This window comes from Parus major, chromosome 2, assembly GCF_001522545.3.
Source record: "Parus major isolate Abel chromosome 2, Parus_major1.1, whole genome shotgun sequence".
Taxonomy (NCBI): Eukaryota; Metazoa; Chordata; class Aves; order Passeriformes; family Paridae; genus Parus; species Parus major.
Window position 1 is genome coordinate 133,505,466 of NC_031769.1, and position 23,860 is coordinate 133,529,325.

Genomic DNA, 23,860 nt, shown 5'->3' on the forward strand with positions numbered 1-23,860 from the left:
GTATTTTGAGATGTGAGGTTTTTGGTAAAGAGGGCCTTTAACATAATAAAACATGAAATTGCCTGGTTTTCTTTTATCGGCTGGTTGTAAGGCAGGTAATAAATTGGAAATATGATATAAATGCTAGGTAAAGCTTCTGGAGTATTGGTGCGAGTCTGTCTTTACTCAACAAATCACAATTTTTGTATGCTAAAGTGGTTATTAGTGTTGGCAGTGGTTCTGTGCAGTAAAGCATTTTGTTTAATTTGTATGTAAATAAAGAAAAATTGATGCTATGAGTGTAAATTGTTGTTAGTTATGCTTCTGAAAATGTGTGAGCCCCAGCTCCCAGAGCAGCACTCGAGCTGACTCACACAGTGAGCTCAGGGGCGATATAAAGGAGAACAAGAATTAGAAGTTTACAGCTCACAAACTGTCCCATGTTTTGGTTGTAATGCCAGCCTTTTTGTATATATTTTTCTTAACATATTGACTTCTGGAATTATTGAATTTTATTTTTTTAAAAAAAAAACTGATAGACTTTATGATTCAAAGAAAATCTGGAAATAAAAAGTCAGATAGCCGAGTAGTCTATGAATACCATTAAGAGCAACAGTAGTTTGTTTTCATGTCTTTATTATTTCACCTGTCATATCACTCCTCTGAATCACAGATCTACTGAACACCTCTGTGCATATCTCTTGGCTTTATGATTTTATCCATGTGATGGAAAAAGTTAGAAACTGCTTTAAAAACAACTCTGCATCCTCACTGAATTCTTTCCAGTGCTTTTAAAATGACTTTCAGAAATTCTGTGCTACTAGATGTTTTGTTCTTCCTCAGTATGTCAGCACTGTTTTGATGGCTGAGCCTCTCTTTTGTAAACTTGGAGTTCTCTGTAAATAAACTTATCTCCCAGCATTTTTGAGGGTGAAGAGCGCAGATTCCAAGCCCAGATGCTGTGATATATTTGGTGATGAGGAAGGTAGATTAAAAAAGGACGTTTAAAAAGTTGTAAAAGTGTAACTGAAGAAATTTCTTGGGCTTTGGTGCAGCAAGGAGATTCTGTCAAATGTATATTTAATTCATTTAATTCTTGAGTGCCACTACCAGAATATGTTAATTATGTCTATTGCTTTTGTTCTTGTTATTTGATTGCATTAGATTACATGCTTGCTATAGGTAAACATTGCTTCTATTTGTGACTAGAAGTAGTTGTAGCTTTTCATTAATTAATGTCCAGTTATTTACTAATTAATGTCCAAATCACCAATGATTTATGTTACTTTGGAATGCTATGGTTAAGAAGTAAAGCAGCCCTGGAAAAAATCTGTTTCCAGATTCTTGGAGAACTGACTTGGATGTAATTGAAGGACTTGCATTAGAAACAGAGAGGAGAGTCAGTTAATGTAGACTGTTCCTGTCTGCCATTGCAAAATGAGTTGTCATATGCATTGATTGATTTTATATATTTAATAGGTTATTTTAGTTCTCAAGGGTTTACTTTAATTAGGCTCTTAATGTCTTTAAGTTTTGAAAATAACCCAGTTGTTAATCCAAGAGTTACATTTAAAAAGCTACATTTATAAAGTCGATAATCTGTTACCTGCAAAAAACCCTTCTGTCTTCCTAGGCTGTAATTTCTTGCTGCATTCCTTTGGCTGTGCACACTGTTATCCCCACTTTCCCTCTTTTCATGTTTCAGGCTCAGTGGGCAGGTCACTGGGCTGTGTATAATGTCAGCTTTGGGTAGTGGGTTAACACTGCCCTGGTGTTCCCACCATAGAAGGGGGTGACCTGCTTTACAAGCGCTTTGAGAACTCCATAAAATGTGACAGCAAACAATGGTTTTGGTTGGGGTTTTTTTCATTGTTATTTTGTGGTTTTGTTTATTTTAGCAGCATGATAAGCATGTGGGATTATTCTTTTTGAATTTAAAGAAAATAATTACGCTGTTATCTTTATTTTTATAAAAGCAAAAATAAAACAGAGAGTGTGTTATTGTTACAGTGATAAAAGTGTCAGCAGTTAAAATTTCCAGTTACGGCTTTTAGCCAGATGTCTCCCAGTAAAAGTAGAATGATGTATGTAACTTCACAGGTTGCAGTTTGACAGAGAAGCAGTGGAAACCACGCTGCTTGTGTTCTAATTTGGCCCCTGATGAGTCTTCTCTCTGCCTGTGTCTTACATTTAATCAGAAGGGTGAATTTTTTTTTCGTCACTTGAGTTGTTTTCACTGAATTTCCATTGAATATGTGATTGTAAGGGAGATAAAGGGGATGAATTAAAAGGAAAGAATTTAGTGTCAAAAGCATTTTTAGTTTTTATGTTTTGGTGCTTGAACTAATTTACCATTCTCTTGTTTTGGAAGCATTTGATTTGTTCAAATGGATTAAAGGATAAAAAAATACTTAGGAGAGTAGTTATGTTTAAAACACTGTAAATATACAAGAACTCTTGCAGGATATATGTGACTGTGAACTTAGGGTATGTCATGAGGATGTTGATTTCAGAGCTATCTGAAATTTTGAAATTGTTTAAGATTTTATTGAAGAGTTGTCCTGTCAAAGCTTCTGAAAGGTGATACCTAACTGTATAAATTCTTTATAAAAATATGAAATAGGATGAGAGCTATGAATGGCATAAATAGTGAGATGTAATTACTAGAGAAATGTGGTTTATATTTTTTTCATTATTAGTATCTCATGGAGAAATGACATACAAGAGTGTGTGTGTACATGTAGATGTCACAGACACCAGATCGTCTGTTGTCTCATATCTGTCCACAGTGGTTGTGGTCACCCAAGAGCACAGGGATTAGAGGCAAGGAAGAAGGCTGATGGCATTCCTTTTTTGAGTTATATTATGCTGGAGTTGTGTTTTCCTTCCGTTCTGTCAGATTCCTGCTCTGATGACTTTTGGGCTGGCTGAGCTGTGCTGTTTGCTCCCAGCTGGGAAGATTCCTTTGCTTTGAATCACACCTCAAGTGTGTGTTGATACTCAGTTGGTTTGAGCATGGTGCTGATAACACCAGGTCACAGGTCTGATCTCTGCAAAGACCATTCTTTTAAGAGTTGGACTCAAGGAGATCCTTGTGGGTCCCTTCCAGCTCAGAATAATCTGTAAGACTGGCAACACCTACAGGCCTGAAAACTGTAACCAGCATCATTCAGAAGCTAGAATAATGGATTAAAGTACAGAATAATCATCTATTACAGTACTCTATATCCTTCCCCCTTCTAGTGCCTGACAACTTTCATGGACTTCAAAATATAAATCCATTATAATTTTTAAAACTTATTTTTATGTAGTTTAAGTTGAAATACATTTTCTACCCAGATATCAAAGTACTGCTCAGTTTTTGCCATTGAAATGGTTATTTTGTATTCCTGTTACATTGCAGAGCCTACTTTGTGCTCCAAGAATGATGAGAGATGATTCCTTGTTTAGGAAATTGGTGTGTATTTAGCATGAGTTAAAGGTGCCATTCAGCACTCCAAGAAGAATATTTCATAATAGCTGAAAGCCCATACAGAGACAACCAGGATACATCTGTGGGGTTCTCTAGGACTCAGTCACCATTTCTCCTCTACAGTCATGGATCTTGTGAATGACAAGGTGGGGGTTGTTGGAATGGCTAAAGATTAGCATCCCCTGCTGTTTTGTAATTATCAGAATCTGGACAGTCATTTATTTGAATGAAATAATGCATACAGTTTGTGCCTCCAAAGAAAAGCATACATAATGTGATTCTAAGAAAGGTTTTCAGTCTCTCAGTGGGATGTCATAGGGTATGTTTATAAACTTCAACTAGCAGTGTCTCTGCAGTGGAATTCCACTGGTATTGAGATAATAATTTGCAGTCAAATTGCTTTCCTTACAAAAACCCAGGGAATTATGAGGCCTAATCCTTTATTAATGTCAACCCATAGGCAGCAAGAAAGCGTAAGATTGCCATTCGAAAAGCCCAGGGGAAAAATCTCGAGGCCATCCGAGAGCTGAATGAGTATCTGGAACAGTGAGTGTCTTACAAGAATACAGATTGTGTTTTGCTATTCTGTTAAATCTTTTTAATTAAAGTGGAATTTGCATTTAATTTACGCTTTTGCTTCCGTGCTAGTCATTTACAGAATCCTTTGCACATTCTTTCTTTTTTCCTTTTTCTGTCTTGTGTTCTCTATATAGATTTGTTGGTGACCAAGAAGCTTGGCATGAACTTGCAGAACTTTACATCAATGAACATGAGTAAGTTGTTTGCTAAGTCCACATAAAAACTGTTAATTTGAAACTCACTCTGTGTAAGTCAAAAACCTCAGTGATCTTTTTTTCAAGGACTCGTGTTACAAAGTATGCCGTCTCATTTCCAATATACTAGGCCTCAACTGGAAATAATTACCAAGCTTATTTAGCTACCAAATACTTTTAAGAAGGCGTTTGTTTTTCAAACAAAAAGAGTTTACTTATTTACCTGTATATCTCAGTAATTTTTAAAAATCTGCTGTTTAAAAGAAGTGGTTTGAGTGCAGCAGAGAACAGCACTTAGAATTTTTTATTAAAGTTATGTATTTTACTTGTTAGAGATGTTAAATTCTTTACTTCTAAAATCAGTTGATCACAGGAACCAATATTCCAATTTTCTTTTAGCATACCTCTCCCAGAACTTTTAGTAACCTTTAAAAAAAAGCCCACAAAGCAAAACATGGATCCAGAGTTGGAGGCGTCTGGTCGCCTGGGTACAAAACCCGATGCGATCAAGAATGCTGAATGTTGTAGTAACTTGCTTATTGGATATTTAATGTTTTTGTTAGCTTTTTTTATTGCTGTAGTGACAGGAGGAAATCCCAGTGTGAGAGGATTAGCTCAAAGCCTTAGTACTAGTTTTCTAATATCACAGCATTAATTCAAACCTCCACCCAAACGCCTATCTTTTTTTCCCCTCTTTCTTTGGTTCTTCAGCCCAGCCTGAATTATATCACATTGTTTCCTTCTTTCCTTTTCAGAGGGTGGTAAAAGAATCAAATTGTCAAGGAAGAAATAGCCATTCTCACTGTGAGGAAAAAAATTGTTCTCCAGTCACCTCTTCTCGCACCCCATTCTCAAAGAAAATAGTTACTAAACTCTTTTAAATTATGACTTCAGGAATAAGCTAGAATTCTGATACCCAGACTTCCATTTGTTTGGGGAAATCCACCAGCCACTTTTCCAAGAAAATAGGTACTAAAAAAAAAAAAAATTGGCTAGAAAGACATTTAAGCTTGTCAAATCTGTCAGTACGAAAGTGAGTGATAGAGTGGTGCAAACATACGTACTCCATTATTGGGTTGGGGTTTTTTTTGCTATAATCTTTATTATGAAGTTGTGCAATAAAACCTGAGAAAGAAATTGCTTTTGCTTGTATTTGTTTTGGTCTGTAATTCCAGTAAAAAGCAATGTGTAGAATTTTAGTTCATGGAAAGAATTCACTGTCCTCACTATACTTCCATGAGCATCATTGTTATTATTTTGATAATAGGGAAAAATTCTCTTCTTGGCTAAAAGCAACTAAAAGTTAAGTTCTAAAAAAGAAAGCAATATATCAGTTTATATGTTTTATCAGGGTCACAAGTCACAGGGCTTGTGAAATCACCATGCTCTCACTGTTGTTCATGAACACACATAGATGTACAAGGTTTGCACAGTCCTCAGTTCTACCCTGCTCTGCAATGAGGTCTCTGGCTTCTGCTTTTGGAGAATGAGGTGGCTTCCATTTAATCTCCAGATCAGTAGATCAGTAAATTATGCAGATACATGACTATCATAACATCCACTGGAGAAAACCACCCTGTATTTATTTTAGGATGTGAGATTTTACAGATAATATGGTTTAATATGGTCTCATAATTTCTAAATTGCTTTTACAGTGATACTAAATATCTACCCACACTGTCATTATAAACCTTGTATCTCTGAATTCTGGAATCTCATCACACAAAGTGTGCAGTAGTGCTATCACGTATCTCTAGACGATGCAAATTCTGCTGACAGTTCTATTATTTGAAAGATTATGAAGCTAAGATTCTTCTCAATAAACCTACATTTTGAGCTTTACTTCTTAATTCTTTCTGAAAGCTTTTGGTAAAAAAACTCAAGGACTAGCTTTTTTAAATGATAAGGATTTGCCCATTTGGAGAGGTCTGATGCTACTTTCATACATTGATTTGTATTGTTTGAATTTTAGAACTTCTTAGTATGTTTTGGGTTTTTTTACCTCTGTTCCGTGGTTGACCATTGGTAGGTAAAGTTAATTGACGGTGTAAATGCTGTGATCAGGAGCTGCATTTATGAATCCTCAGGTAGCTGGATTTTCTTAGGAAACAAAATAATTATTTTGTAGTCTCAGTTCAGTCTTACAGTACCTAATACTTGTTTCTACTCATCACTCTTGCTGATAAGAAATGGCACTTACTAATAGGAGACTAGTGTATTAAATGCCTTTCATGAGCTGTTCCATTTATGCCTAGACCATTAGATTTTGCATATTTTTCCCCTATGATGTAAAAATAGTAACTTGATTCTGAACATCATTTTAAAATGAAACATTTTTATTAATTGTGGATCATGTGATTTTATGGGGGGGGAAGTAGGACTTTCATTGTGCTATAAAAAAACTGGAGCACAGAGCTGTGTACTTGTGTTTCATTTTATGACTTTTTTTGTACTCCTCAGCTATGCAAAGGCAGCCTTCTGCTTAGAGGAGCTTATGATGACTAATCCACACAACCACTTATATTGTCAACAATATGCTGAAGTAGGTATTTCAGAAAAATCAATTATGTTTGATTACATTTTCTGTTTTTATGTTACAGAAGTGGTGAAAATGGTTTCTTTAATTTTTCCCTAGGAGATTTGAAAGAGTTCACAGAGAATGCTAACATCTCATAGAACTGAGTATGTTCTGAAATCTGTGTTTTCTTAATCAGTGACTCAGTCACAGTGTGACTAAGCTAAATATAAGAGGGCAGGAATTATTGAAGATAAAGCTAATTTTAAATTAACTCTTCTTGTTGAAGTTTTTATGCACTTTTCAAATTGAGTGCATGAGATGTTAAACCTTTCTACAGCAATGCTGCCTAGGAGGTTGTGATATATTGGCTGTTACTATGGACTCAGATCTTGGAATCCATATACCAAATTCTGCCTGAAGGAGCACTGGTGGAAGAAAGATTTAAAAAAACTAGAGGTAAAAGTTAGAAGTTTTAACTCAAGGTTTTAGCCATTTGAATTAATTTTTTTTTTCCAGATTGTATTTTTCCCCTAAATTATATTGTTGACTGCTTAGAATGGGTTTAATTTGTTTAGTTAACATGGATAAAATTGGGTTGACATTAAGACTTAGCCTAAGTAGCTTTCTCACAGAAAAACTTCGAAGCATATCTCCTAGCATTTATCCCTGTTTTTGTTGATTTAATATCTGGGAAAATGAATAGAAAAACAATGGAGTAATCCTCTAAACTTTGTGTGCTATTTTGAATACATAATAAAGGCATTGTGTTGTTTTGGGAACTCTTTTCATGCATGCTGTGGGAACATAATGTCAGTATGGATTTCTAGTAGTCAGAATTTAGATTTAAAGTTTGTGTTACTTTTCATAAGAGGCAATCCCAAGGTTTCAAGTATTTATAGGTGAAAAATATTTACATTTTAATCTTGTAGCTGTGTATTAATTAAATTAATGCTGGGGTTTTTTCCTCATATAGTTAAATATTTTTAAATGTATATATTGTGAAGAACTTAGATTTCTCCCAGGCCAGCATTTGGCCTTTGATAGGACTCGCCTGTTTTGAAATGTCATGTGAAACAAACTTGGATGAATTTTTGTAATATCATTGCTTCAGAGAAAATGTCTGGAGTATGAATGACATGCAAGTTTCAGGCACTTACCATTTTTACAGGTTAAATACACTCAGGGGGGACTAGAAAACCTTGAGCTGTCAAGAAAGTATTTTGCACAAGCACTGAAACTTAACAACAGAAATATGAGAGCTCTGTTTGGACTTTACATGGTAAGTATGATTATATATTTTCCATGTTATCATTCTGAATATGTTTATGCATGTATATTACCCTTTGCCATTTGCTGTTTGTTTTTTCCCCCTGATTTTAGCTTAATAGCTCAGATTATTAACACTGCTTTAAAATATGGAGTATTTTACATACATTTGGAGTATGGATAATTTTGTGCTAGTAACTACGCCTTAATAAAGTGCTCTTAACCTTTAAGTCTTGCCTGTATTTTCAAAAGAATTATAGTTATTGGCACAGAAAAGTAACTACTTGAAAAAGGATTTAAAGACATGCTCCTCTCTAGAGTATGATGAACTGCTGAAAAATACTAGCACAGCAGCAATGATTCCTTGCATAGTGGATTTATTTATATAAGTAAAAAACTCTCTTTGGTTCTTAAGTAATATTTTTTATTCTTTCAGACGAGGGTGGAAATACTTTATGTAGAGTCTTATCTGCTTTTAAAATGAGTTTTCTGATGCTACAGGGAAACATTTCAAGTTTTTAATGGCAGTTTGGAGATACAAGTGATATATTTTATATTGTCTGTGGTAACAAATTGAATGTAGAAAATTAATTCGTAACTCTCACTTTAGGAATAGCAAATTGGATTAGCTGATCATGTCCAGGTTTGGTTCTTAACTCAGTACAGAACTGAACTGAAGTCTAAGGTAGCTTTAAGGAGAACAAACAATAGTTAAAACGTTTAGCTAATTCTTACTGAATGCTGTTTGCCAGTAACTTTTAAAACTCGTTTTGTCTTTTTCCACTGTCACTGTGCATGGGGCTTAGATTGTAAGGATGGTGATTGTTCTCAGCTTATTTCATGCACATAAATTTTATAATTATGCTGGGCTTTGTTTCTATTTTATTGTATTCCTAGTCTGCCAGTCATATTGCTTCCAATCCAAAGGCAAGTGCAAAAATGAAAAAAGATAATATGAAATATGCCAGCTGGGCAGCAAACCAAATAAACAGAGCATACCAGGTTAGTACTTCTTTGCTTTATGATAGTCTTTAACATGCTCTATAGTTCTTTTCTGGACTTTTATCAGCTGCTGTTCAAGAGGTTAAATATGACATGTAAATCAGCATAATCTGCTTGGATTTTTAACATTCTCCTGGAAACCTTAATTAATATAAGGTTGATATTTTACAGTTATTAATTACTATCATTTACTTAATAGCCATAAACAGATTTTTCCTATTAACTTTAACTGAATGTACATTATTGTAATACTGACCTTCAAGACTTGGTTCTACAGCTATTTTGGTAAAACTTGGAATGTCTTAATTCTTAGAGCAACTTCATTATCCACTTCTGTTTTACTAGAAAACAAATGAAGATTCTAGAATTCTTATTTTCTTGAGTTTACTCTAACCTTTCAAAATCATATTTAATTGCCTTAGTATTTGTGACTGAAGTTGGTTTTGTGTAGTTTTGTATAAAAATGTTCATTGAGTTGTGAAAACATAGACTTTTTAGGCCATAATCAAAGCTTGCTGAAGTCATTGGGAGTATTTTCAAATTTTTGAAAAATTATGTGTGAACTTTCATATTTCCTATTGTATTATAATAGGAAATATGTTTCTTTCTGTAACAATGAATGAGAACATGGTTTAGCTCATAGGCTCTGCTGTCTGTGTATCCCAAATACGTTATATCAATTTGATTCCCATTTGATTCTCTTACAGCTATTCATAATGATCTGCCAAGCAAAGTTTATTTATAAGTAATCCTGGACATCAACACCATACTGTCTAATTCTCCCCACATTTTTTTTTGAGCAAAACTATTGATATTAAATGCAAAGACTTTGTATACATGTAACACTTCTTTCTCTCTGCAGTATTTCAGTACTGGAACCCAATATTTAATTTTTTTTTTTGTTGCTACTGATTCACAGTTAATACTGCCAAATGGCCTTTTTACAAGCACCATCTATTAAGGAATTAAATTAGATTTTCCTTTTACAGCCAGTGCAGTTTTCTTAATACATACTGCATTTCAGTTCCTTGCCAAGCGTGCAGCTTCTTGTGGCTGATGTGTTTTTGATATGTCCAAACTTAGAGATATTTTCCATTTCTCCTAATTAGCCCTGTAGCTTCTGACTGTACAGTGAAGAACATTGTATCCCTGGGAACATAGTGTAGCATTTTATACTTATGTGCCTAAAGTTTATTTCTCTTCTGCTCTTTAAATCACTCTGCTTTTCATTAATAAACCATTTACCTGCTCATGATGGTAAGGTGTGTTTGAATTAACTGCTTTGTCTGATGTTTCATAAATAACCAGGACTTCTTTTTGACATGAAGTATGCCTGACATTCCTGTGAGCACAGTGCAGATGGAAAACTCAAGTATTGCAGGATTAAAACCAAACCAAACCAAACAAACCCAAAAAAACTCACAGCAACAACAAAACCCCAAAGAAACAAAAGAAAACCTCTAACATAAATCCAGCCAAAACAACCAAACACCACAAATTCATAATTGACAGAACAAAACAGGTTTTAAAAGATGTGTGAATTTTTAGTGAAAACCAGTATTCCATGTTTCACATCTTAGTAAAATGAACTGCTTAGATTAGAGTGGATTTGCACATATTTTAAATAAATATTGTGACTGGAGTTCAAAGTACTGGTAGAGACTTGTTAGGACTTCTGGGAAGCAGCCCCTTTCAGGGTACATTGGGATAGAAATTTAAATCCAGTGTTGGCTGTGGATTGGCCTAGAAGACCTGGAAATAGGCATCTTCTGGTTCTAAATATAGTGGATGACAGTTATGACAGTTTCTAGTTAACTGATTCACATCTAGATAAGCACACCTGGTTTTTGTTTTTTTTTCTTTTCCTTCTTTTCTCTCCACATGGCTTTCTCTTGTCATCATAATGTCTCTAATAAAACATGAATTTTGTTGGGAGTGGTGTGGTGCTGGGGGCATTTTTAAGGGCAAAGGGGTTGGGAGGGGGATTAATTTGGTTTTTTCCTTTTATTTTGAAATTTTTATTACTGTTTCTGTGGAGTTCTTTTGGATCCTACATTAAGCATTTTTGGTTGATACTTACCAGAACAGGACATGTTAACACAACTAACATACATACATATATATATAGCCTACTTTAGCTGCTCTTGTAAGCTGTTTGGGATATAAAGTGAAAAACACTGTGTGTGATTAGAATCTTAAGGGAAATTCAGCTCTTGGGAAAACGAAAGTGCACAAGCTCAAGCCAGGATCTGGCAAGTAAATGGGGTGAATACCCCCATTCCTCTTCCCAGAAGGAGCACAAGGAGCTCTAGTGAGCACAGCTGGACAGGACATCCCTATCCCAACCCTCCTGACCTTGTTACAGGGCTGCAGAAGCATTTAGCTACTCCAGTCTCTGTGTCAGAGACTGAGAACATCCAGCAGCTACAGCCAGTGGTGTTCCGTGATGCAGTGGGTGGCAGCTCCCCCTATGAGTCAGTGTTGATTTGTTGTGCTCCTTCCGGGAGCTGAGCAGTTGGAAATTGTCACCATTTGGACCTGAGGATGAAACCTTGGTCAGTTGTGCCAGGAGAAGCCCTTACAGTGTTCCAGTCTTAGTGGGAGGGTATGTCTAGACAGATTTTAAGCTGGATATTTATATGATCTCTATAAATCCTTCCCACTTTCCTTTCATTATCCACCTGTAAATGCAGTAAGAGCCTTAAAAGCTTGTTGGTTTTGACATTGACTTGTTTTATTGGTTGGACATTTTCATACTGGTAAATGAAATTTTTCTGGTGGTCATGTTCTAGAAAGAAAGATGAATTTATAATCCTGATTTGGATGTCTATACAAATTATATGAATTTGTGACTTTAAATTCCAAGTAATTAATGCAAAAAGTTACTTTTGAGCAATTGTCTCACACTGAAATCTTTCCTTATTTCCAGTTTGGATTTGAACTTGAATTGCTGGCAGCTTGCTCAGTGACTTTGGAAAATTGCCTTTATTTTTTCAAATGACTGGATAGAGTTGTTTTTTAATTATTTTTAAAATTTTATTTTATATACTATTTACTTGAAATATTTTTACTGGTCCCCTTATTTCAATTTATTCTGTCATTCATGCAGTGTGCTTTGGCACTTGATTTTTCCTTTTCCTCTGCATTCCTCTATGAAATCAGAGAACTTCTTAGTTTATTGTCATTTAAAGAAAGCAGTGTTTGGGTAAAGAAAGAAAACCTTACTTCACCAATGTTAGTTAGACTCTGCAGCTCTGTCTTTACAGGAAAACATGGTGATAAAGAATAGTTAAAAAATTCTGAAATGCACAGATACTTTTGACACTCCAGCTAGTTAATATAGTTATTCTGATGTAAATATGTAACCATGCATGCTGATTAGTACTTCTCATTTGTGTCTAATCTAGGAGAAATGTAAACTTCTTCAGGAAGACAGAAAGGTTTTTTAGCTAGGGCCGCTGTACAGAGCTGGAATTCCTGGCTGCTAACACATCCTCTGGAAAAAAAAAAGTCATTATGCTCCAGGCTTCTTAAATTTAATAGACTGGGTGGAAAAAAGACCCAAATAAAATTTAATTTTAATATTTTATTTCAGAAGTTAGTGAAGTACTCCTTATTCAAAGAATTAGTTTTAAGTTTATTAGTATTATAAGCTTACTTTTGCCTTATGACTGGGAAACTGGATCATTCCATCTGTGCAGACCCTGAGAAGAGCTTCTGTCTGTTTTAACTGAGGACATGAGTCACAGTTACTTTAACACCAAAACAAAATAAGGCTACCTGGTGCTCTTCAATTAGGTAATTGGTTTAGCATGTTCTCTGGTAGAAGCATTTCAGCAGAGGCAGGCGAGTTTGATTAATGCTCACAGAAATCTTTAATGTGATCCTACTCATAGTAATTTTCCAGATACATGCTTCTTGGGTATATTGCTAAACTCTTCTGTGTTAGCAATCTACATGTTATTTATGGCTCAAGAGAGGTGATTCTGTTACTAACCATTTGGGAAACAGAAAATTAAGTCATGATTTAAGAAATGGATTCCAGCTCAATCAGTCAAATTGCTGTGTAATGGCTGAATAGACAAAATAATTGTTCATCAGGGCAAATTTGAAGTGATTACATTTCCAAGTGTGCTTCTGGTTGTTATGACGCAGAGTTTGATTTTATTTGTTCAGCTTAAACTACATGTCAGTATCATGAAGGCAGCCGCTCTTGAAATTAGCAAGTTGCATTTTTTTAAACTAATGTCATATGTCAATTTTGCTTCCAGTGTCCATGACAAGAATAAGTAAAATTTTTCTTACTTTGAAGCTTTGCATACTTTCTGTGTGTCTTGCCAAGTGTGATTTTGACCACAGTATATTTAGACTTTTGTGCTTTTTATTGACATTTCTGAATGCTTTGACTTTGAAATAATATTTTCCTTGAAACTTTTGACTTGTGTTTTTTAAACTCGCTTGTTTTTGTGAAAGGGTTTGGAATTTCTGAGTGTCTATTTAGTGTTAACAAAGACAGGATATTTTATTCAATCGGATATAAGCAAAAGTTTCTGCTTTCACCTTGGAGTGGGTTAAGAAATCTTGGATTTTCCTCTGAAGTTGACTATTATATATCATTGTGGAAACTGCACAACCTGAAGAATGGGTTCATATATGTTACTAGAATGAAAACCTGGTACACTGTTCATCACCTGGAAATATAAAGCATCAAAATATGGTGTTTTCAGTACATCTTTAAGCAGTAAAGTGTTGTCACAGTAACAAAATTTCTCCTAACTGTTTGATTTGAAATAGCTTATCATTTACTGTGCCAAAACTATTTTTTTTAAAAAAACCGTCAGTGCTGATTTGGAATCACAATGCTACATTGTAGCCTGGGGGTCAAAAGCAGGTTAACAGGTCCTGCAGCTTGTTGCTGGTGTGATATTACCTGAGTTTGATGACTTAATCTTTCTTAACAGGTCATGAAGAGTTTGCTAAATTAAGTTAATTACAAGAGAGAAGGGACACATTATAAATCAAGAACTAACTATGCAAGACACCAGTAGTATTTGAAATAAAAATCTTCAAGTTGAAAATTTATTGAGTGTTTAGATGTTAACATTTAAATAGAGAATAGGTTGTTTTAGTAGAAGCAAATTTTAGTTACTATTTCTGTAATTTCTTTACCACCTCTCCCAACCTGAAATGCAAAACTTTTTAGTGCAGGTGTTTTAAAAATGGTTAGGAGTTTCATTTGACTGAAGACCAACCTGGTCGATAAATCCCCTCTGTTATATATGGCTGATGAGTGATGGGAATTGTCAAACCCTTTTGAGTTCAACATGGGGTGGTCAACATTTCTTATCCTTCTACCCCTTCCTTTCCAAAGCCATTAATAGTATTCATTATCTTTCAGTATCTTTCTTTCTTATCGAGACAGACTTTATTTCAAATGTTTTCTGAAATTGCTGTTTTAATAGTAGGCTGCAATCAAGTACATCATCCATCATAGTTGCTTTGAACCATAAAATATAATTATATGTTTTCTGGATTATTTTATAGTAAATTTTCATAAGTAGAATTTTTTATGTCTTGTTTTAACAGAAAGTATTCTTTCTTTGCTTCATAGAAGATGGTGTGTATATATATACAGCTTATATTCTGGTTAAAATTCTGAGGTTTAATTTTGTGCTTTTAAGTTTGTGGTAAATAGAGTTAATTATTGGTATTTGGTGTATAGAACTGTTATTTTCATAGGATTTAGACATAGGATTTCAGATATATGACAAATAACAATCCTTTCTTTCCTGTTTAGTTTGCAGGTCGCAGTAAGAAAGAAACTAAATACTCTTTGAAGGCAGTGGAAGACATGTTGGAGACCCTTCAAATCACTCAGTCTTAGCTTGGCACAGAGATCTAATATGAAATTTTCCAATACCACACTCAACCTGTAATGACCTGTGGGTTATGTTACTCTAGTGCTGTTAAAAGTTAATTTTGTATTGATTACGTGCTATATAAAATAACATTTTATGAAAAGTAAAATGCCTATTTATTGCTGCTATAAGAAATGTGATGAATACCCACTGAAATTAATAACTTATCCACATAAACAACATAAAGAAATGAAGTGCTGCACATCAGTCTCCTCAGATTTTTGTATGTACAGTACCTGCTTCTAAGCCATAATTTGTAGAAATAAACTTGTTAAATGATTAAAAAAATACAGTGACTTATTGAACTTGCAAATGGAAATCAGTAATTTATATATGTAGATTAATAACATGCTAAATATTTTTCTTATTTGCATATTTAAGAATAAAAACATGCTACAGAGGTACACTTTCTGGGAAATACATCAAGTAATGATTATGAGTACACTTTATTGGAGAAGAAGGTTTCTTAAGGGTTTCTTAATAAGTTGGTATCTACTACTGTGGAAATGGAGAAAACTTACTCGTGGAGTTTGCTTCAGAGGTGCTGTTGTACTGGCTTAAGGCCAAAGACATTATTCTCTGTTGCTTTGTGGGCAAATGCTTCCATGTCCACACAATTTTCTGATCAGTGTATGCATATTCCCTGTTTCCTTCTCTGTGTCCCTTCTTATACATGTATTTCACGTGATGAATTTCAGCTGGGGCTCTGTGCAAGTCTCTACTGTTTTGTGTCCCTGGTATGGGCACCCTTTTGCTGTGGCACTTTGGCTTTTCCACATGGAGCAAGGCTGCATGCACTGAGAGGGTGACATGTGAGCTTGTTCAGCTGCCCTACACTTACTGGGGATAGTGTTTGTTACACCATCAGCATGAAGCATCTACCACACTGTAAAACTGTTCTCTTTGTCTTTAGACACTTGTTCATTTACTCAGATAATTGGTCCAACACCCTAATTCAAGTATTTTGCACTTCTGGTCATTCTGGATGTTGTTCAGATGTGTTCTGTGGCTGTTCAGTTGCACAGCTTTACTACAGCTTCAGTAAGATTGCATAAGAACAGCAACCTACCCTTGGCAAATTCTAATACCAGTATTGCAGTGTTGTTTTCATGGCTGTTACAACCATCCAAGATGATTAGACTTTCAGATTTTTTATTGCCTAATCTATATAGATGGATAGGCTAAAGTCTGTGTATTAAAATGTCTTTATTATGATTCTGGACTTGATGTAATAAAACACAGCTGAGTTCCTTCTTAAAAACAAACCAGCAACAAAACCTTCCTTCAGAGCTTGAAAATTTGTATAACTGAGCTGTTTTTTGCATGACACTGAGCCTTCAAGAAACATGTAGGATCTGACTCTTTTTCATGAAGTAGGTTGGAGTGTGACAGAATGGATGCCACGCCATGAGAATTAATTGTATGTGGAATCATAAAATAGCTTAATTCACTGCTGTTGAAATACAAAACTGCAAATACTGCATAGTGTTATATTAAATCGTCCAATTCTAACTTGGGGAAATAGTGCACATCCTTCTATAATAATAATTCACAAACTGGCCTCAGAACAGTACGTGTGGCTAGATTATATGTGCTTTGAGTGGAAAACATATCATAGTTGCTCCTGTGTATGTCTGGTGTAGTCTTTGATTGTATGAGTGTGCCATCTAGAGTTTTAAGCCCTCATTAGTGTTTTTTTCTGTTGTGCCTACATTTCGTATAACTTGGTTGCATTTTCAAATTAAAAATGTTGGGAAGTTGTACTGAAGGTTAAAATTACTTGGTGCATAACATTTTACCTCCAAAGTATTAAAAACCAGCAGTGCAGAATTTTTGTGTAGCAGGCTTCTCCAGCTGAAATGTGTTTGTATATAGAGCTTTATTCAGAGTCAGCTTTTATATAGATGCTAGACTTGGGTATTTAGTATATCAGTTTCTCTGTGAGGAAATTTTTTCTGTTTCTTGTTTTCAGTTATTTGATGACAATTTTCATGTCATTTGGCTGCTTAGCACCTTCTCATTTTCATTACTGCTTAGCATCTCTGAAATTAGTATTTACCACTCTGATTTGTGTTCGTATTTTGGCAAAATTTCCACATAGTAGAGCTTACAAGTTAACCTTGAAAATATTTTTGACAAATTTTTGTTTACTTCAAAGGTTAAATAAATTACTCCTATGAAAATACATGGTCAGTTTCTGACAGAACTATTGAACTGCAGCAATGGAAATTGAGAGTATTTTCCATATTTAGATTTAAAAATAAGGTTTAAAAATCCTCTGCAGGGGAAGTAACTGCATGCAATGCCATGCACTCTCAGCAAGAAAGGACTTACTGACAAGACAAGCTGTCATACAATATGATCTTTGTAAAAGTAATTTTCCAGTTCTAGTAAATGGTTTTGAAATGTTACGGATGCTGTGTTGCATTAAAGAATAGGTTTTCAGAGAATGGGTTACTTAATTAACAAATGAATTTCATTATGTTCTGTATTGTGCTCTGACAGTGACAAATGCTACACAAAAATATTATCAAGCATTCAGTCTCCTCTTTCCAAAATAAAAGACCACGTTTTCATATTGTTTCAGTTGACAGCAAAAGCTTGGGACCTCTGCAGTGCCAGGCCGTGTAGCAATGACAGTGTGTGTTTTCTCAACCGTGCTTTGGTAAGAGGCTTGACAGGGAGAGCTCAGTGTTACCTGATGAGGTAAAAGCCATTGAAGAGCCACCTAAACCTCCAGTTCTACCTTTGTGGTACAAGTTATTGGTGACTTCTTCCAAACCTTTTGGCCAAATGTTACACAATTCATATTATGTAGCTGCAAAAAGCACATCTTGTTTAGAATATATCCCTAAATCTCTTCAGTTCAGTGCCCAGAATATTTTGCAGTTGCTATTGGAAACTCTGTTATTAGTCAACGGAGGACTTCCTTTTGGCAGTGCTGTATTTGTAATGGCATCCATGTTTGCTAGTCACTGCATTTACAGTGGAACTTGTATTTCAGCCAGCTTTAGAAGGGAGGGGAAAAGGAAAGCAAATTAAACTTGACTTACTGGCATGAATTTGTTAGCTTCTTGTTACTTGCACTCGCATCTTCCAAGAACACCAACTGTAGCTGCAGTCAGGTTTGCAATAATAATTCTTGTAATTTAAGAGCTTCTGTATATTCAGCTCGAAACTCAGAACTCCGTTATAATCTAAACCATAGAGATTCCAGTGGAACAGTGCTGTGTGATGTGCACATACCCCCATATGTAGGAAAGGACTACACCCCCCCTCCTTCAAGCTGGTGTCAGAGGAGAGCAGTGAGGAGCATTAGTACAGTTTTTGGCTGTGGTTTTGTCTAGAAAATTCATGCAGCTTAGTATTTCTCAGAATATTGCTTAGTACTTGTTCTGTGTATGAGTAGAATGTTAGGACTATTGCTTATCTACAGCAAGTAGTCTGATGTACTACTTACTATCCACAGTAGTACAACAGACTACTTGAGTCTACCCAGAGGCTAGTTACCAGGAATAAATGGGTCATTAATATTCCTCTTAAGAATAAACTGAAAAAAAACCAACCCACACAAGAAAACCCAGCCCCTCCCCACAAAAAACACACCAAAAAAACTCCCACCAAAACAACAACAAAAATCCAACCAATTAAAAAACAAAACAAAAACCCCAACAACAACAAAAAACACCACACCAAAAAAATCCTGAAAAACCACAAAAAAAACCCTGGGGAAAAAAAAACCTAAAGGAAAAAAAGGATCCAACCCCACCAACATCACCTGGTAAAGCTGTTTTTCAGCTGCTGGATGTGACATTAAAATCCTTTATCAATGCACTTCATAGGTGAGTTTATTTATTTTGCGCCCGTGATGACGAAATCCCCTGTGCAAAGCAGTGCAATCCTTTCAATGCTTGTCAGGAAGGAAAAAAGGCTGGAGAGGTAAGAGGTACACAGGCCTGTTCAACCCGGTGCCACAGTAGGGTTTCCACTGGCACATTGCAAAGAGCATTCCATTCCCCTGCAGCTGGGATCCCAGAGCTGGGCAGTCATGGTGAAAAGGACTAAATAAGCCAGGCCTGGCACAGCCCAGGGCCTGCAGAGTTGGTGCTGAGGGCCGTGTGCTCAGAGAGCCAGCACAGCACCTGAGCTCTGCCCGCTGCCGCTACTGCTGCGCTTTGCCATGAGTCTGCCCACTCAGAGACACCTTGCTCCTGCTGAGGACTGTGCTGTCCTCTGCTTTACTTTTCTCCCCTTGGCATCTCCACAGCTAGAGAATATTGCAGATCTGTTTTTACTTTGGAACTGTGTGGAGGTGATGGTGCAGATGGATCAGTTTGCTGGAGTCATCCTGGCTCTGTGAACGTTTTGCACATTGTTGGCATCAGTGCACTGAATGACCAGCGCACACCTAAAGGTTGGTGTGTAAGCCTTTGCCTTGGACTGAGTCTGCTCATATCCTCTGTGGGTGCTTTACAAAGAGTGTCTGAGTTGGATCCATGCTGAATGACCTGGAAGTGGAAAGATCTGTTATGCAGTTTGGGTCTCACAGTCACTGGGTCTTTTTGTTTGTGTGTGTGTGAAACAGCACAGGGTGAATCACTTCAGGAAAACAGCTCCAGTGAGCTCTTTGTCCAAGTCAAGGGATGGTTGGAGGGAGGATGAGGCACCCTTTCAACTTGAATGAGTCAGCAGAGATCCACTAGCTTTCTGTCCTGTAGAAGGTGACAAAATCTGCTACATTTATGCATTGCCAAAAATAATAGTAGGTGTTGGGTTGTGTTTAAAAAGAAAGAATATTGTACAAAAATGTTTCTCTCCATCCCTGTGTATTTTAACTTCTTTCAATGTGTACTTGTTGTGGTTCCTCATGACATTTGGATGGTATGTAGGCATCTGCCTCAAGGCAGTGGAGAAAGACCCATTTACAGTGACTGCTCACATGGGAAGTTTCTGGTGTGCTTCCATCATGGCAGGCCACAACCTGTTTGCACTGCATGTCTCACGGATGGGGCTTGCTTAAGTAACATTCCCCTTAGGATCCAGGCTGATTTTCACCAGAGAAGAAAGGATCTTTTCCCAAATTTATACATTTTTTTTTCTGTAGCAAGCTTTTAGGTTTTGGACGTGATGTTTGGAAGTGAAACTTTAAACCATGCAGATGTAATCCTCCCAGGAAGAGACTGCAAAAATCAACAGTGAAGCAGTTTCAAAGAAGTGAAGTGAGTGAGCAGCAAGTAAAATTAACCATTGCCTCTGTTTATTTAGATAATTGAGCTTGACACCCTGGTGTGTCTGACAAGTTAGTTTGTGTTTTTTATTCCGTGAAGTACAGATATGACACTCATAGTTGTCACTGCCCATCTGAGAATGTTTGTTTCAGTTTAGACATTGAAAACCATCTAAATGTGGATAGATCACAAGGTGGGCAGCAGTATAAGAAAACTACCCAGTAGAACTGTATCTCTTTCCCTGGATAGCTATTGCAGTTTATTCTGTTTAAATCACAGTCAAGAATGAAAACCATAACAAATTATTAATTGATCTGTTAAAAGTCAATAGCTGCTATCTGTTCAACTCTGAAATCAGTGTTTTTATTCTTTTTTAAAAATAAATTATTATTCTGTGGGCTGCTTGACCATTATTAGCAGGCTTTATTGTAAGCTGGAATTATGTTTGAAAGATTCAAAGAGAGGATGAAAACTCTAAGAAGTCTATAAATACCCTGGTATTTATGCAATTGAGATAAATCGTATATAAAATAAACACAGAATTTCTGTTTTAAACATATCAATACCACTTAGTGCCTTGTAACAATATTGTAATTGTAGTCATGCCAAGCTTTTTGATCAAAACTTCCCAGAAATGTGATGTCTATATGGAGCCAAAAGCTCTAATAAGCTTTTAAGTAAAATTTGATTTAGTTAAGTGTAGGCACCACCTAGACTTAGAAAAGAGCCTTTGCTAATACAGATAATTTGTTCCTCTTGGGAAGCTCCTATATTCAGGTAGCCAAATGAAAGAAACAGCTACAACTATTAGAGCAGTTTCAAAGAACATCAAGGCTTTTCCACATACAAACCATGTTCTTAGTAGAGATGTAGATACGGTCATTTGAGAGCATCTTTGAGAGCAAATCAATACATGATCCCATCATTGAAACGATGGAGAAGCCTGGCAAGAGACTTACATCTGAATTTCTTTAGACCTTTTTTTTTAATGTGAAGTTTGCTGAAGAAAAATGAAGTTTGGTGTTTCAGCTAACTACATAAGAGTGAATTTTGGGGGTATGAGCCTGACAGGCTGGTGGGCGGCTGGGGTCAGTGCAAGGAGCGGTGTCTTACACTGGTTCTGGGTTGATAACACCTGGGCCTTCTGTGCCAAGGCAGTAGGGCCTGGTACCCCACTCTAACATCTGTGTTGAGGATGAGAACAGACTTTCTTGTGTCTTTTTCAATTTCCAGCTGTCATATTCAATCTTGTGAATGCCTGTATAACAGTGCTTTTTAAAAAAACTCCAGTGATTTCCCAGTTTAGAGGAGATCAGTGATCCAATTTATTCCTTCCAGCTCTAGGCAGCATACATACAAATATTTTGTTCAAAATGAGATCCTGGGCCCTATTCCTGGATTCCTATTTAGACAACAAAATTAGGGCTGGAATTCTCCAAGTCATCAACTCCCAGTTGGCCTTGCTGGCACTTTCTTGATTCCAAATTTTTTTATTTTTTTTTTAAATCAGACCACATATTTAAGTGCTTAAGTGCTTAGACACGGATTTTATTCTTAAATTTAGGCACCATTTTTAAAAAAAATTTTGTGTCCTTCATTTGCCAGACTCCTAAGTGGAAGCAGAACAGATAGTTGTCTGAATTACCCTTGCTCTGTGTTTGTAAGCAGCTGAAGAGTAACTTTTCATAGATGGCCATCTGCACCTAAGGTAGAGAAAGAAAGCAATGGAAGTGATTGCTGACTAAAGTAGTAAGATCAACATTTGAAACAAAATTAATGCAAAAAAGACTACAGGTACCGGAAATTGTAGGAGTTAGTGAGATTAGAGGTCTGCTTGAAATATGGAAGGTGTAACGAAGTCTGTGCACTGCTGGGTTCTGGAGAGGCCCTGTAGTCCTTTGTCTTCATGTCTCCATGTCCATTCACATGGTCTCTTGCCTGTCCCACCAGTTCCATCTTTTGTGGTGGTTCTTTGGGGCAGGTCCCTGTCCATGTGCTGTGGCCAACTGTGACACATATGAGGATGGAGATATAAAGTCTGGGTGGTGGTTTGTCTGTTGTTTTGTCCTGTTTCCATTTCAGTGGTGGGTGAGACCTGAGAGTATGTTCTTTGGGAGTAAGCAAGAAATACCAGAAGACTGCCATATATTGGCTGTGTTCACTTACCTCTGGTCATTTCAGGTATATGACCCAGAGAAATCAAAAGTGCCAGAAGGATGTCTGTCTGCTGTTGCAACCCCAGTGAGCAGAAGAGATCTGTGGGACCAGCGTTTCAGTGCTACCATGGGAGTAGGAGCACAAACACCCTGAATGAAGAAGACTAAACAGACGGGAAGTTGTACTACTGAGGACTGGCTAGCATGCAAGAGTTTAATTTTACAATAAAATTGAGGTTTGACTACTGCTTTTGTTCCATAACAGAAAAAAAGAAAAAGCCAACAGAAACCTTTTCACCACTGAAAAAGCCATACCCACAAGGTTTACTCCACACTGGATTACCAGTAACCTACTGACTGAGTCATTTCCCTGTGTGGTAGGAGGTGAGGGTTTATGTTGTCTACCTGATTATGAGAGACTTTGAACTTGTTTTTCTTGTATTCCCAGCAAGTGACCTCTCCATCATGTGTGGATTCAAGTCTCTGGCCCTGAGATGGTTGGAAAAAAGGGAGAGCTCAGTAATAAGACAACTTCTCTTGGCAGCTTGAAAATACAAACTTTGCCTTCCTTTCATGGTGAACTTCATGTATCGGCAAACTACTGAAGTGTTAACTGAGCTTGAATAAAGTAAATTGTCTTTCAAACATACAGATGCATCTTCAAATCTTTAACTTAGCACATTGCTTGGCACAGATCTCAAGTGACATAACTGGTGCTGGCAAGCAAGGTACATGTCATTGCTAAGGCAGATCTTAAAACTTAACTTCATTTTTCTTACCTGTGTAAGTATGATGGGTTTTTATTTTTTGTATGATTTTAGCAGGGTTAAGTAGATAAAATTCCTTATTATGCTGATCTTTCTATAAAAGACATCTGTAAATGCTGTTCTTTGTCATATTAATAATGTCTCACCACTCGAGTCACTGAGTCTATGGGGTTATTCCTTTTTACCCTCCCTAGGTAGTTTAAAATATCTCTGAGAAATCTGTATGCAGAAAATAGTAACTTCACTGGAAATTATCTTTGATTAGTTATTTTTCCCTTGTGCAGTGGGAATTACTCTATATTTTTTAATGACAAAGATCTTGTGGGTAATGGTATAGTTCTGTAACCAGCATGAGGCAACCTCCCACTTCCTGAGTTTTGTTACTCACTTGGCTCTGCAACATGGCTCAATTCAGTAATATATGGTTTTTCTCCTTCAGATTTCTCAAATGTAAAATACAATCAATGAAATCTTTTGCTCCCCCCAAAAAATCATTGCTCATAGGTGTTGTTATGAAATTAATACAGTGTTTATCAGTTTTATCCTGCTTAACTTCATAAATATTGTATTACTAGTTGGCTGATCAACAAGCTACATCTGTCTGGGGAAAGAAGTAATTTCTCACAGGTAACAAGAAATTTATGTCATGTGGGTCATTCCAGTCAGTGCTTCGAGTGACAGGAGAGTGTAGGGTAAATTTGGCAGAATTCATGTACATTTTATACTGGCTCCAGATGTTTTAAGCATTCTATGCATTCATTTTTAAAAACAGTCTTTTAAT

The 23,860-nt window shown here is 36.2% G+C and overlaps 1 protein-coding gene across 1 annotated transcript in view; it reads left to right on the plus strand.

The window, feature by feature from the left end:
• The window catches only part of EMC2 (ER membrane protein complex subunit 2), a 36,710-nt gene extending 21,378 nt beyond the window's left edge, over window positions 1-15,332 (plus strand). Inside the window, exons 6-11 of the mRNA XM_015618764.3 lie at window positions 3,912-3,997; window positions 4,165-4,224; window positions 6,685-6,766; window positions 7,911-8,021; window positions 8,906-9,010; window positions 14,808-15,332. Coding sequence (XP_015474250.1) covers window positions 3,912-3,997; window positions 4,165-4,224; window positions 6,685-6,766; window positions 7,911-8,021; window positions 8,906-9,010; window positions 14,808-14,894 — 531 coding nt within the window. The 3' untranslated portion in view covers window positions 14,895-15,332. The remainder of the gene's footprint in view (window positions 1-3,911; window positions 3,998-4,164; window positions 4,225-6,684; window positions 6,767-7,910; window positions 8,022-8,905; window positions 9,011-14,807) is intronic.
• Window positions 15,333-23,860: the final 8,528 nt, after the last annotated feature.